General features: G+C 42.9%; 1 protein-coding gene across 7 annotated transcripts in view; it reads right to left on the bottom strand.

Moving 5' to 3' along the window:
- Positions 1 to 16628, bottom strand: part of LOC119932085 (cytosolic 5'-nucleotidase 1A-like) — a 45616-nt gene that overhangs the window by 14643 nt on the left and 14345 nt on the right. For all 7 annotated transcript variants that reach the window (XM_038750915.1, XM_038750936.1, XM_038750957.1 and 4 more), the window contains one exon: positions 7190 to 7319. In XM_038750915.1, the coding sequence (XP_038606843.1) occupies positions 7190 to 7319 (130 nt within the window). The remainder of the gene's footprint in view (positions 1 to 7189; positions 7320 to 16628) is intronic.

Below are 16628 nucleotides of genomic sequence, written 5' to 3'. Positions count from 1 at the left end.
GCCCCCTCCTGCCTTACCTTTCTGCTCTCCTACTATAACCCAGCCCACACACTTCACTCCTCTGATACCAACCTACTCACTGGGCCTCAGTCTCACCTATCTTGCCACTGACCTCTCATCCACATCCTGCCTCTGGCCTGGAACATCCTCACTTTTCATGTCCAAAAGACAATTACTTCCCCCCCCCCCCTTTCAAAGTCTTATTGAAGGTACATCTCCAAGAAGCCTTTCCTGACTATGCCCTCCCTTCTGCATCACCTTTGTTCTTGGATTTGCTCCCCTTACTCACCCCTCCCTTAGCCCCACAGGACTTCTGTACTTATCCAAAATTTATTTATTTATTTATATTAATGCCTGTCTCCTGCTCCAGACTGTAAGCTCATTGTCGGCACAGGACACGTTTACCAACTCTATTACAATGTTATATTGTACTCTTCCAAGCACTTAGTACAGTGCTCTGGAAACAAGAAGTGCTCAATAAATACGACTGATTGGTTGATTGCTTCGAAGTTGGAAAGAGCGATAGTGTGTCGGATGTGAAGACTTCTAGACTCTGAGCTCATTGTTGGGTAGGGACTGTCTCTATATGTTGCCGAGTTGTACTTCCCAAGCACTTAGTGCAGTGCTCTGCAAACAATAAGTGCTCAATAAATACCATTGATTGAATGAATGAATGAGAAGGGGGAGAGAGTTTGAGACCAGAGGCAGGATGTAGGCAGGGAGGTCAGTGGCGAGATAGATGAGACTGAGTTAAGTGAGTAGGTTGGCATTGCAGGAATGAAGTGAGTGTGCTAGGTTGTAGTACGAACCAGAAAAGTAACATAGAAGGAGGCAAGATGACTGAGTGTTTTAAAATCAAGATAAGGAGTATGATGTGGAGGTGGAGGGGCAACCACAGGAGGTTCCTGAGGAGTTCTTCCAATCATTCAATTGTATTTATTGAGCACTTACTGTGTGCAGAGCACTGTGAAGAAGCGTGTCTCAGTGGAAAGAGCACGGGCTTTTGAGTCAGAGGTCATGGGTTCAAATCCCGGCTCCACCAATTTTCAGATGTGTGACTTTAGGCAAGTCACTTAACTTCTCTGGGCCTCAGTTACCTCATCTGTAAAATGGGGATTAAAACTGTGAGCCCCGCATGGGACAACCTGATCCCCTTGTAACTACCCCAGAGCTTAGAACAGTGCTTTGCACATAGTAAGCACTTAATAAATGCCATCATTATTATTAATATTATTACTAAGCACCTGGGAGAGTACAATACAGTAATAAACAGTCATATTCCCTGCCCACAATGGGCTTACAGTCTAGAGGTGGGGAAAAAGACATCAATACAAATAAATAAAATTACAGATATGTACATAAATGCTATGGGGCTGGGTGGGGGGAAGAGCAAAGGGAGCAAGTCAGGTGATACAGAAGGGAGTGGGAGATGAGGAAAAGTGGGGTTTAGGCTGGGAAGGCCTCTTGAATGACATATGCCTTCAATAAGACTTTGAAGCAGGGAAGAGTAATTGTTTGTGGATTTGAAGAGGGAGCACGTTACAGGCCAGAGGCAGGATGTGGGTGAGGGGTCAGCAATGAGAAAGATGAGATCTAGGCACAGTGAGAAGCTTAGCACTTAGAGGAGTGAAGTGTGTGGGCTGGGTTGTAGAAGGAGAGAAGCGAGGTTGGGTATCAGGGGGCAAGGTGGTGAAGTGCTTTAAAGCCAATGCTGAGTAGTTTTTGTTTGATGTGGGGGAGGAAAGGAAATCACTGGAGTTTTTTGAGGGGCATGGTGACATGTTCTGAATGTTTTTGTAGAAAAATGATCGGGGCAGTATGTATGAAATATGAGTGAAGTGTGGACTGGAGTGGGGAGAGACAGGAGGCTGGGAGGTCAACAAGGAGGCTAATGCAGTAATTAGGTGGACTAGGATAAGTGATTGTTTTAATATGGTAGTGGTTTGGATGGAGAGGAAATGATGGATTTTAGCTGGGTTGTGAAGGAGGGACCAAAGGGATTTAGTGATGGATTGAACATACACGTTGCATGAGAGAGAGGAGTCAAGGATAACACCAAAGTTACAGGCTGGTGCAGCAGGAAGGATGAAGGTGCCATCTACAATGATGGGAAAGTCAGGGGAAGGACAAGGTTTGGGTGGGAAGATAAGGAGTTCTTTTTTATACATGTTAAGTTTGAGGTGATGGGAGGACATCCAAGTAGAGATGTTTTGAAGGCAGGAGGAGATGTGAGACTGGAGAGAGGGAAAGAGATCAGGACTGTAGATGTAGACTTGGGTATCATATACATGAAAGTGTTAGTTAAAGCCATGGGAGTAAATGAGTTCTCCAAGGGAGTGGGTGTAGATGGAGAACAGAAGGGAGCCCAGAATTGAACCCTGAGGGATCCCACAGATAGGGGGTGGGAGTAAGAGAAGGAGTCCATAAAGGAGACTAAGAATGAATGGCCAAAAAGATAAGAGGAGAACCATGAGAGGACAGAGGCAGTGAAGCCAAGGTTGGATAACATTTCCAGGAGAACGAGGTGGTCCACAGTGTTGAATAAATAAAAAATAAAGAAATACTAATGGTATTTATTAAGCACTTACTATGTGCCAAGCACAGTTCTAAGCACTGGGGTAGTGACAAGGTTATCCCGTTGTCCCACGTGGGGCTCACAGTCTTAATGCCCATTTTACAGGTGAGGTAACTGAGGCACAGAGAAGTTGTGACTTGCTCAAGGTCACACAGCTGACAAGTGGTGGAGCCGGGATTAGAACCCACGACCCCTGACTCCCAAGCCTGTGTTATTTCCACTAAGCCATGCTGCTTCTTTAAGGCAGCTGAAAGGTTATGGAGGATCAGGGTGGAATAGAGGCCATTGGATGTGGCAAGAAGGAAATCACTTGGTGACCTTCCGCAGGGTGGTTTATAAGTTTGTACAGATTTATTACTCTAATTGTTTTACTTGTACATATTTACTATTTATTTACTATTCTATCTATTTTGTCAATGATGTACATATAGTTTTACTTCTATTTATTCTGATGACTTGACACCTGACCACACGCTTTGTTTTGTTGTCTGTCTCCCCCTTCTAGACTGTGAACCCATTGTTGGGTAGGGACCGTCTCTATATGTTGCCAACTTGTACTTCCCAAGCGCTTAGTACAGTGCTCTGCACACAGTCAGTGCTCCATAAATACGATTGAATGAATGAATGAAAAGGGGACAGAAGCCAGATTGGAGGGGGTCAAGGAGAGAATTGATGGAGGGGAGAGACATGGACTGAAAGGATTTGTAGAAAAATGATCTGAGCAGCAGAGTAGAGTATGTACTGGAGTGGGGAGAGACAGAGGGCATGGAGGTCAGCAAGGAGGCTAATGCAGTAACTAAGGTGGGTTAGGATAAGTGCTTGGATTAATGTGGTAGCAGTTTGGGTGGATAGAAAAGAATGGATTTTAGCGATGTTGTAATAGTAGAGAAGCATATGTCTGGGAGTCAGAGGAACTGGATTCTAATCCCAGCTCTGCTACTTGTCTGTTGTGTGACCTTGGGTAAGTCACTTAACCTCTCCATGCTTCAGTTACCTCACCTGTAAAATAGGGATTAGGACTACAAGCCCATGTGGGACCTGGACTGTTTCCAACCTGATTAGCTTATGTCTATGCCAGTGTTTAGTACAGTGCTTGGCACATAGTAAGCGCTTAACAAATACCATAAAAAGGAAGCTCTGATGGGATTTGCTGACAGATTGTGTACGTGAGTTGAATGAGACAAATGAATCCAGGATAATGACAAGGTTATAGGCTTTTGACAGGGAGGAAGGTGGTGTTGTCTGCTTTCTTTTGGGAAAGTCAGGAGGAAGACAGGGTTTGGGGGGAAGATGAGGACTTCTGTTTTGGACATGTTAAATTTGAAGTTTTGGCAGTCCATCCAAGTGGAGATGTCCCAAAGGCAGGAGGGAACGCATGACAAAAGAGGAGAGGGGTTGGAGTTGGAGAGGTAGGTTTGGGAATCATCCACAAAAAGATGGTAGTTGAAGCCATGGGACTGAATGAGTTCTCCAAGGGAGTGGGTGGAGATGCAGAGTAGATGAGAACCCAGAACTGAGCCCTGAAGGACTCCCTCAGTTTGGGGGAGGTGGAAGAGGAGCCGGTAAAGACACTGGAAAGGAGAGAGATAGGAGGAGATCCAGAAGAGAACTATGTCAGCAAAGGCACAATTAGTATGTCTAGGAGAAGGGAATGGTCACCGTTGTGGAGGGCAGCTGAATAGTCAAGGAGGAGTCTGATGGAGTAGAGGGTTGTTTCTGTGGAACAGGCTGATGTACCTATCATTAACTCTATTACTTCCTCTTTTCTGTAAATTCTATAGTGTCTGGCTTCCCCTCTAGATTAAAAACCGTTTGTGGGGAGGAATCGGGTCTACTAATTTTGTTGTGTTCTCCCAAGTGCTTAGTGCAGTGTTCTGAACTTAGTCGGTGCCCAATAACTCTTGTTTATTAACTGATTATTTCAAATGAATGGTGAGCCTACTTTAAAATCAGTTATATCAGTTAAATACTGCAAAATAAATAATAATGATTGTAGTATTTTTTAAGTGCTTAGTATGTTCCAAGTATTATACTAAGCACAAAGATAGATACATGATAATCAGGTCAGACATAGTCCCTATCTCACATGGGACCCTCAGTTTAAGGAGGGAGAATTGCTATTGTATCCCCATTGTACAGATGAGGAATTGGAGGCACAGAGAAGATAAACGACTTGACCAAGGTCACGCAGCAAGCAAGTGGTACGGCTGGGATTAGAACCCAGGTAGTCCGACTCCCAGGCCTGTGCTCTTTCCCCTAGATCTTGCTCCTTCTCTAAATATAGCAATAAAGCCACCCATCAGTAAAATCTACTGCGGCTGATTCTTCTTCCTGGGATGTACCTGTAACCTCAGTTAACTGTCTTCCTTTTTAACAATAAGCAAAGATTACTAGGGCTAGTTGTGCACTGTTTTATGGTTTTCATTAAGCACTTACTATGTGCCAGGCACTGAACTCAGCACTGGGGTAGATACAAGATTATGAGGTTGGACACAGTCCATGTCTCACATTAGGCTCGCAGTCTTAATCACTGTTTTAAAGATGTGGTAGCTGAGGCACAGAGAAGTGCCAAGGTGGCACAGAAGACAAGTGGCAGAGACGAGATTAGAACTCAGGTCCTCTAACTCCCAAGCCTGTGCTCTTTCCACTAGGTCACACCACTTGAAAATCAATATGGTCCCCATATTCACAGAATGGTGGATATGATCCCACCACTACCCCAGAGATGATGGGCAGGAATCACTCATTGAGATTTATTACTCTATTTATTTATTTATTTTACTTGTACATATTTATTCTATTTATTTTATTCTGTTAATATGTTTTGTTTTGTTCTCTGTCTCCCCCTTCTAGGCTGTGAGCCCACTGTTGGGTAGGGACCGTCTCTGTGTGTTGCCAACTTGTACTTCCCAAGCGCTTAGTACAGTGCTCTGCACACTGTAAGTGCTCAATAAATACAATTGAATGAATGAATGAATGAATTTATGAGGCTGGATTGTAAAGTCAATCTGTCAGTCCTTTTTATCAAGCACTTACTGTGTGCAGAACACCTGTGTGCAGAACACCTGTATATATGTATATTTGTTTGTACATATTTATTACTCTATTTTACTTGTACATATCTATTCTATTTATTTTACTTTGTTAATATGTTTGGTTTCGTTCTCTGTCTCCCCCTTCTAGACTGTGAGCCCACTGTTGGGTAGGGACTGTCTCTATATGTTGCCAACTTGTACTTCCCAAGCACTTTGTACAGTGCTCTGCACACAGTAAGCGCTCAATAAATACGATTGATTGATTGATTGATTGATTGATTGTACTTAAGGCGTGGGAGAGTACAATATAACAGACACATTCCCTACCCACAGAGGGTTTACAGTCTAGAGGGGAAGACAGACAGGAATTTAAATAAATAATTTACAGTTATATAAAGTTCTGTGGGGAGAGGTCTGTGGAACTAATAACTACTAACAAGATTTTCAGGGAGGCAATCTGTAAGCACCATGATGCAGATATTCAGAATCTGACTCAGGATATATGCCAATCATTTGTAAGGAAGAAAGGAATATTTTCACCCAGGAATATTTCTACTGATTGTTTAGTTTACATGATGTGCTTTTTGGGCTTGATTCCACATGATCGGATGCCATCTCTGTTGTATTGTACTTTCCCAGATTCTTAATACAGTGCTCTGCATTCAGTAAGTGAAGCAGCATGGCATAGTGGATAGAGCACAGGCTTGGGAGTCAGAAGGTCATGGGTTCTAATCCTAGCTCCGCCACTTGTCACATTGTGAACTTGGACAAGTCACTTCACTTCTCTGTGCCTCAGCTACCTCATCTGTAAAATGTGGATTAAGGACTGTGCTCACCACGTGGGACAACCTGATTACCTTGTATCTACTCCAGCACTTCAACAGTGCTTGGCACATAGTAAGCGCTTAACAAATACCATAATAATAATAATGATAATGAATACAAGTGATGAGAAAATACCAAGCCAATGACCCTGTATGCTCTATATCACAAATTACATTAGATTTGAAATAGTCTTTGAACTATCAGTTCAAGGAAATCTTGTTATAACTTAACTGACCCCCAAACCTTCAAAATAACAACCTTCCCTCATATATAATTATGGATCATTTTGGGTCTCTTTTTGGTTTCTATGATTTTTTTGGAGGCGGGGGAGGGTAGGCTGAATGTGGGAACAGGAGGTTAAAACTTTTAACAACTTTAGCATGTTTCAATAGCAAGCATGATGTTTGATCATATAAAGATTGCCACACATAATCCTTTCAGTAAACAGCTCCATGATGTCAAGTTCAGAGGTAAAAAACACAAGACAGAGAAACAAGGCAGGGCCTGGGATTAAGACTGTGAAATTCTCACTTGACAAGTTAAGTCCAGAGCTTTGGGGCCAAACGCTGTGTGCCGGAGTTACAAATGAACAATCGCTTTCTTGCTCTGACTTATGCAAACAAACATTACCCACATTGGAATGGGTGTCAGTATCAAAGATCCTGCATTAGCGGGGTCACGAGTGAGCAAAATAAAATGCTTCCCTCCTCCGGGGCAGCGTGCAGGTCTTCCATATGCTATTTATTTTACTTACCATAGTGATTGATGCTGTTTATAAGCCGCACACCCACTTGGGCATGGTTATTAGTCATCAGCACGACATCAAATAAGTCTTGATCTTCGGGATAAAGCTCACGCAGTCTGGCGTTGATATGCTCCAGTGCCTGCAGATTACCGACATACATGAGTGTAAATGTGCGGCAGCATATTCTTTTTGAAACAAAAAAAGGACCGTCACTTTAGTGTCAAGTTCATCGTGTCCTTCAGTGAAGGGGGAAAGGGCACTGCAATCAGAAGGAACCTGCCAAACTTGTTCATTCACACTACCAGCTACCTGCTGTAACTTGTAGCAGAAAGTAAAAAGAAAAAGAATGAGCAGTGGAGCAGTGTTTGTTTTTTCTTGATTATATCAGAGTCTTCCACTCTTGGGTATGTGCCTTCTCTGGGCACCCAAGTTGTCATTCCCCTGAGAGAGGGGCTTGGCTTATTCCGCACCCTAGCACTTGGAATAAGATCCCAGGCTCAAATGAGCATTAATAATAACAATAATAATGATGGCATTTATTAAGCGCTTACTATGTGCAAAGCGCTGTTCAAAGCTCTGGGGAGGTTACAAGGTGATCAGGTTGTCCCATGGGAGGCTCACAGTCTTCATCCCCATTTTACACATGAGGTAACTGAGGCACAGACAAGTTAAGTGACTTGCCCAGAGTCACGCAGCTGATAATTGGCGGAGCCGGGGTTTGAACCTATGACCTCTGAATAATAATAATAAATGATTAATTAATAATAATAACAATAATAATAATAACAATAATAATGATGACATTTATTAAGCGCTTACTATGTGTGAATTACTATTACTATGTAGTAGTAAATTACTATTACTATGTGCTTTTACTATTCTATTTATTTTGTTAATAATGTGCATCTAGCTTCATTTTTATTTATTCTGATGACCTGACACCTGTTCACATGGTTTGTTTTGTTGTCTGTCTCCCCCTTCTAGACTGTGAGCCCATTGTTGGGTAGAGACCGTCTCTATATGTTGCCAATTTGTACTTCCCAAGCACGTAGTACAGTGCTGTGCACACAGTAAGCACTCAATAAATAAGATTGGATGAATGAATGAATGCAAAGCCCTGTTCTAAGCACTGGGGAGGTTACAAGTTGATCAGGTAGTCCCACTGGGGGTTCACAGTCTTAATCCCCATTTTACAGATGAGCCAACTGAGGCACTGAGAAATGAAGTGACTTGCCCAAAGTCACACAGCTGACAATTGGTGGAGCCAGAATTTGAACCCATGACCTCTGACTCCAAAGCCCATGCTCCTTCCACTGAGCCATGCTGCTTCTCTAATTATGGTATTTGTTAAGCGCTTACTATGTGCCAAGCACTGTTCTAAACGCTGGGGTAGATACAAGGTAATCAGTTTGTCCCACTTGGGGCTAACAATCTTAATCCCCATTTTACAGATGAGGTGACTAAGACACAGATAAATTAAGCGGCTTGCCCAAGGTCACACAGCAGGTAAGTGGCGGAGGCGGTATTAGAACCCATGCCCTCTGACTCCCAAGCCCGGGCTCTTTCCACTATGCCACGCTACTTCTCCAATCAATCAATCAATCAATCAATCACATTTATTGAGCACTTACTGTATGTAGAGCCCTACTCTAAGCACTTGGGAAAGTACAATATAACAATATTCATTCATTCATTCATTCAATCGTATTTATTGAGCGCTTACTGTGTGCAGAACACTGTACTAAGCGCTTGGGAAGTACAAGTTGGCAACATATAGAGACGGTCCCTACCCAACAGTGGGCTCACAGTCTAGAAGAGGGAGACAGACAACAAAATAAAACATATTAACAAAATAAAATAAATAGAATAAATATGTACAATATGTACAATATAATAGACACATTCCCTGCCCACAACGAGCTTACAGTCTAGAGGGGAAGACAGACATTAATGAAAATAAATAAATTACAGATATGGACATAAGAGCTGTGGGGCTGGGGGTGGTGGATAAAGGACACAAGTCAGGGCAATGCATAAGGGAGTGGGAGAAAAGGAAATAAGGTCTTAACGAAGGTCACTTGGAGGAGATGTGCCTTCAATAAGGCTTGGGTGGTGTAACTAGGAATACAGAGCCATGCTAATGAACATATCTATATCTTTCTCAGCACTCACGTAGACACACATATTTATTCTTTTTAAAATCTCTTTAGATACAAATAACTTCAAGTTTGCCTCTCCCTTTAAGAACGTATGTTCCTTGTGCGTGGGGAACCTATCACTTTGTTAATCTGTACTAAGATGAGAAGCAGCATGGCTCAGCGGAAAGAACCTGGGCTTGGGTGTCAGAGGTCATGGGTTCTAATTCCGGCTCCGCCACTTATCTGCTGTGTGACTTTGGGCAAATCACTTCACTTCTCTGTGCCTCAGTTCCCTCATCTGTAAAATGGGGATTAAAACTGTGAGCCCCATGTGGGACAACCTGATTACCCTGTAACAACCCCAGCGCTTAGAACAGTGCTTGGCACACAGTAAGCACTTAACAAATACCAACATTGTTATTATTACTACTCAAGCACCCAGTAGGGTGCCGTACAGGAAGAGGATGCTCAATACTACTAGTCACTGTCAGTCAATCATATCTATTGATCGCTTACTTTGGTAGGAACACAGAGAGGAGAGACTTGGAAGGCAGAAAGGATAGAGCTGGGGGGCAGAGATCACTTGGGAGAGTACAATGTAACACTATAACAGACATATTCCCTGCTTGCTACTACTACTACCACCACCACTATTACTACTACTACTACTGATACTGCTACTACCCAACCCCTGGTTCTCCTCTCACAGTGGGTGGGCACTGCACATAGACTGTAAGATTGTTAGGGGAAGGGAATGTGATTGATTGATATATAATGCAACACACATGCAGCATTGTCCCAGTGAGAGCACAGGATCTTCTGGACATGTTTGGATGCGATGTATTGTCAGTCAGTCATAATGCACTTTTATGAAGCTTGATATGGGCAGGGAGCATGTCTGCTAATTCTGTTGTGCTTCACCCTCCTAAGCATTTAGTAGAGCCCTCTGTAATAATACTACTAATAATAATAATAATAATAATAATAATAATAATAATAATAGCATTTGTTAAATGCTTACTATGTGCGAAGCACTGTTCTAAGCACTGGAGGGTATACAAAGTGATCAGGAGGTCCCACGTGGAGTTCACATTCTTAATCCCCATTTTCCAGATGAGGGAACTGAGGCCCAGAGAAGTTAAGTGACTTGCCCAAAGTCACACAGCTGACAAAATGGCGGAGCCAGGATTAGAACCCATGACCTCTGACAACCAAGCCTGGGCTCTTTCCATTGAGCTACGCTGCTTCCCTGTACATAGTAAGCACTTAATAAATACCACTGACTGATTGATTGATTATTATTTTTTACTTCCGAAGACGTGCTTGAGAATAACTTTATCACATTTAATGAAGTTGTCAAATTTAATATATTTCATCTAAACAGGAGGAAGTGAAAAGGGCATAATCTGTTCTGGAGATGCTTGGCCAGAGGACCATGCAGATGAAATGTTAGTCACACAGCAGAATTTACCACTGAAATGCAAACTGTATGCTTAGCTAATAGGAAGAAGGGTCTAATAAGCAGAAGTAAGGTGTACTACATTTTCAGTAGTCAGTGGCAAGAGGTGGGCCATAAAAATCATAATATTGGGATTTATTGTAGTAACATTAATAGCAATAATAATGCTTAAATCAATAATAGTAGTAATAGTAGCATTAATTGAACATCCACTCCGCAACATTGCCAAGATCCGCCCTTTCCTCTCCATCCCAACCGCTACCCTGCTCATTCAAGCTCTCATCCTATCCCGTCTGGACTACTGCACCAGCCTTCTCTCTAATCTCCCATCCTCGTGTCTCTCTCCACTTCTATCCATACTTCATGCTGCTGCCTGGATTATCTTTGTCCAGAAACGCTCTGGGCATATCACTCCCCTCCTCAAAAATCTCCAGTGGCTACCAATCAATCTGCGCATCAGGCAGAAACTCCTCACCCTGGGTTTCAAGGCTCTCCATCACCTCGCCCCCCCCCACCTCACCTCCCTTCTCTCCTTCTACAGCCCAGTCCGCACCCTCCGCTCCTCCACCGCTAATCTCCTCACTGTACCTCGTTCTCGCCTGTCCCACCATCGACCCCCGGCCCACGTCAGCCCCCGGGCCTGGAATGCCCTCCCTCTGCCCATCCGCCAAGCTAGCTCTCTTCCTTCCTTCAAGGCCCTGCTGAGAGCTCACCTCCTCCAGGAGGCCTTCCCAGACTGAGCTCCTTCCTTCCTCTCCCCTTCGTCCCCCTCTTCATCCCCCCCATCTTACCTCCTTTCCTTCCCCACAGCACCTGTATATATGTATATATGTTTGTACATATTTATTACTCTATTTATTTATTTATTTTACTTGTACATGTCTATCGTATTTATTTTATTTTGTTAGTATGTTTGGTTTTGTTCTCTGTCTCCCCCTTTTAGACTGTGAGCCCACTGTTGGGTAGGGACTGTCTCTATATGTTGCCAATTTGTACTTCCCAAGCGCTTAGTACAGTGCTCTGCACATAGTAAGCGCTCAATAAATACGATTGATGATGATGATGATCCACTTGGTGAGGTGCACTGTATTAGGTGCTTGGGAAATGCAAAATAACAAAGTCAGGCATTCACTGCATGCAAATAATTTACACTCTAACAGAGGAGTTTAAACTGGTAGAAAACAGATTTTGGACCCCAAATCTACCATGCTAGCTATGACCTCTCTCCTCATCTGAAATGAGGCATTTCATCCTGCCTCAAAGACATCTTTACCTGGATATCCCACTGGGACCTCAAGATCAATATTTTCCAAACTGGACTCGTCATTCTCTCTTCCAAATCATCATCTCTGAATATCTTTTCCATCACATTCACTCATTCATTCATTCATTCATTCATTCATTCATTCATTCACTCAATCGTATTTATTGAATGCTTCCTATGTGCAGAGCACTGTACGAAGTGCTTGGAAAGTACAATTCGGGAACATATAGAGACAGTCCCTACCCAACAATGGACAACAGCCCCATTTCCCAATTTCTGAAACTCTTCCCTTTTTTTAACCCCCAAATTAATTCCGTTGCCAAATTCTGACAATGCTTGCTCCATACCATCTCCAAAAGCTCCACTTCCTTTCCATTCAAATGGCCATCACACTGGCTAAGGCACTTGTCATATCCCAAGTTGACTACTATACCAGCCTTCTTGCCTCTAGTTGGCCCCCTCTCTATTTCAGACTTCACTCTGCTAACAGATCATTTTTTCTAAAATGTCAATGTGCACACATCTTCCCCGTTTTATAAGCCTCCAATGGTTGCCCATTCTTCTCCACATAAAGGACTATTGACTGTAAAACACTCCATCAGCTATCTCCTGCCTACTTATCTACATTCTTCTTCCATCACAACCCAGCTCGCACTCCCTATTCCTCTCATGCTAACCTACTTATTGTGCCTTGTTTTCTGTGAATCCATCATCATCATCTTGCTCAGATCTTCCCTCTTGCCTTGAACTCCCTTTCCCTTCATATCCCAAAGACCACTGCCCACCCCATCTGAAAAATCCTATCAACAATCAATCAGTCAATCATATTTATTGAGCACTTACTGTGAATAGAGCATTTGGGAGAGTGCAATACAACAATATAACAGACACATTCCCTGTGCACAATGAGCTTACAGTCTAGAGGGGGAGACAGACATTTCCTCTCCATCCAAACTGCTACCCTGCTGGTTCAATCTCTCATCATATCCCGACTGGATTAGGGCTTCAACCTCCTCTCTCATCTCCCATCGTCCTGTCTCTCTCCACTTCAGTCTATACTTCACTCTGCTGCCCGAATTATCTTTGTACAGAAACGTTCTGGGTACGTCACTCCCCTCCTCAAAAATCTCCAGTGGTTGCCTGTCAACCTTCAAATCAAGCAAAAACTCCTCACTCTCAGTTTCAAGGCTCTCCATCACCTCACCCCCTCCTACCTCACCTCCCTTCTCTCCTTCTACAGCCCAGCCTGCACCCTCCACTTCTCTGCCGCTAACTTCCTCACTGTGCCTTGTTCTCGCCTGTCCCGCTGTCGACCCCTGGCCCACATCCTTCCCCTGGTCTGGAATGCCCTCCCTCCACACATCTGCCAAACTCACTCTCTTCCTCCCTTCAAAGCCCTACTGAGAGCTCACCTCCTCCAGGAGGCCATCCTGACTGAGCCCCCTTTTTCCTCTCCTCCTCCCCTCCCCATTGTCCTCCCTCCCGCTGCCCTGCCCACTTCCCCTCCCCACAGCACTTGTATATATTTGTACATATTTATCACTGAATTTATTTTACTTCTACACATTTACTACTCTATTTTATTAATGATGTGCATATAGCTATAATTCTATTTATTCTGATGGTTTTGACACCTGTCTACTTGTTTTGCTTTGTTGTTTGTCTCCCCCTTCTAGACTGTGAGCCTGTTGTTGGGTACGGACCGTCTCTATATGTTGCCGACTTGTATTTCCCAAGCGCTTAGTACAGTGCTCTGCACACAGTAAGTGCTCAATAAATGCAATTGAAGGAATGAATTAATTAATATAAATAAGTAAATTACAAATATGTACATAAGGGCTGTGGGGCTGGGTGAGGGTGAAGGGAGTAAGTCAGACCAATGCAGAAGGGAGTGGAAGAAAAGGCAAAGAGGACTTAGTCAGGGAAAGCCTCTTGGAGGAGATCTGCCTTCAGGAAGGCTTTGAAGGCAGAGAGAATAGTTGTCTGTTGGATATTAAGAGGGAGGGAATTACAAGCCAGGGACAAGATGTGGGCTAGAGGTCGGCGGGGAGATAGATGAGCTAGAGGTACAGTGAGTAGGTTGGCATTAGAGGAGCGAAGTATGTGGGCTGGGTTGTAGGTAGGCGTGTAGAGAGGTGAGGCAGGAGGGGGAGAGGTGATTGATTACTTTAAAACCAAAGGTAAGGAATTTATGTTTGATGTGGCAATGGAGAGGCAACCACTGGAGGGTTTTGAGGAGAAGAGAGGAGTGGGGAGACATGGACTGAATGTTATTTTATTCATTTAATCATAATTATTAAGCACTTACTGTGTGTAGAGCACTGTGCTAAGTGCTTGGGAAAGTACAATACAACAATAAACAGTCGCATTCACCGCTCACAATGAGCTTACAGAAAAACAATTCGGGCAGCAGAGTGAAGCATGAACTGGAGAGGGGAGAGAAAGGGGAGGTCAGTGAGGACGCTGATATACAGTAAGTCAAGAAGGGATATGATAATTCCTTCGATCAACATGGTAGCAGTTCGAATGGAGAGGAAGGAAAGATTCTAGATGGTGTAAAGGTATATCAATAAGTACTATTGATTGATCACCAATTCTATTTCCAGGCTACAAAACGGGCTTTTCTGTCATAGTCAAACTGATTTCCCTTGCTGCCTTAGACAAAATCTACAGTCAAAATGAGTGGGAGAATAGAGGAAATTATCCAGATAATTAAGGCAAAAAACCCTGCTGTTGAGAAAAGGATAATGTTTTTGTCTTAAAGCTCATACCTGGGATCCTTATGTCACCATTAAAAAGTTGATGAGCATTCCTCATTTTTCTCTAAATACCTCACCATAAAAAGACACTGATAAGTCATAGAAAATAGTTCCATATAAAAATGCATATAAGCTTGATATGTATATTATACACATATAGAGATAGCTATATACCATCTAGTTCTGTCTTTAGCATCCCGGGAGCAACATTAGCAGCCAGACGTCTTTGGCAAGGGAAGGAGAAAATTTTCCTGAGGTCCCTTACTACAGTCATTCTCTGGGCTGCTGTCAGAGAGTCAACAACCTTAAAATAGTCTCTTTTCTTCCTGGTTTCAGCAGGTGTCCAGTCCATCAGCCCCTCTCCCCAAACATTGCAGGGGCTCAAGGACAGGGGGTGGGAGCAGGCCCCAAATAGCCGGACAGTGTCCTCTCCTCCTTCCTGCTTCACTCCTGCCCTTCAGAGGCTTTGTCTCTGAACATGTGTGAAACATCCCACTAGGCTGTTTCTATTTCACCACCACAATAAAGGAAACAAAACAAAGGATGTGAGAAGGGGGAAAGTCCACCCTATTTGCTTTACGTTAGAAGTTGCACAAATAAGTAACTAATAGGAAGTAATACAAAAAAGAAAATAAAGCTAAGCAATTTCATGTAAAATTGACTCAGGCAAGGAGAATTAAATAGAGAAATCTGCCTCAGTCTTTTGCCCTTACTCCTGAGGGACTACTTACTGCAAGTATAGCGAGAATGGCATTTTGGCCTACTGATAATAATTGGGGAAATAACAGGACACTGCCATTATAATGTATTTTTAACATTCCTTTACTGAAAGGCAAAACATGACTGTTTTTGTTGACTATACTCTGGTGCTAGGATAGCATATGGATTATCTATTTTCTCTATTTTGAATCATAAAAAATGCAGTTATTGCATACTGTAATTGTTGCACAATGCAATGCAGTTATTGTATAATGCAATGAGATTATTGCACCATGTGATGCAGTTTCATATGGCAATGCAGTGCAATTGCATGTTGCAAAACAATTATTGCATGATACATTTTCAGTGGTAATGGGTGCTGAGTTTAGCAGGAGTTATGCCTACTTAGGCCTATCCAAACTACAGAAATTACTCCATGCTCATTAAAAGCATGATTCACTATGTCCCTGGAGTATTTCACTTTCCTTAACCCAGGCTGTGGCCATCCTGAAATGGTGAATAGTACCAGATTTTTTTTTCACTACCCTAGACTGTAAAATGATCATTTCAAATTTCTACATAAGTGCTCAAGCTCCAAAGTACAGTTCACATATATATTATGTATTTTTTATGGTATTAATTAAGTGATTACTATGTGCCAGGCAATGTACTGGGGTGGATATAAGATAATCCTTAGAGAAGCAGCATGGCTCAGTGGAAAGAGCTCGGGCTTGGGAGTCAGAGGATATGGATTCTAATCCTGGCTGCCACTTTTCAGCTGTATGACTTTGGGCAAGTCATTTAACTTCTCTGTGCCTCAGTTACCTCATCTGTAAAATGAGGATTTAAAATGTGAGCCCCATGTGGGACAACCTGATTACCCTGTATCTACCCAGTGCTTAGAACAGTGCTTAGCACATAGTAAGCATTTAACAAATACCATAATTATTATTATTATAATCAGGTTGGAAGCAGTCAGTGTCCCATGTGAGGCCCAGATGAGGGAATTGAAGCACAGAGAAGTTAAGTAATTTCTTCAAGGTCACACAGCAAGAAGTGGTGGAGCTGGGGTTAGAACCCAGATCTTCCGACTCCAAGGCCAGTGCTCTTTCCACTAGACTATGTTGCT

The sequence above is a fragment of the Tachyglossus aculeatus genome, chromosome 1, assembly GCF_015852505.1.
Source record: "Tachyglossus aculeatus isolate mTacAcu1 chromosome 1, mTacAcu1.pri, whole genome shotgun sequence".
Classification (NCBI taxonomy): Eukaryota; Metazoa; Chordata; class Mammalia; order Monotremata; family Tachyglossidae; genus Tachyglossus; species Tachyglossus aculeatus.
The sequence above is the reverse complement of the archived record's forward strand: the minus strand, read 5'-3'. Positions and strand labels throughout refer to the sequence as shown.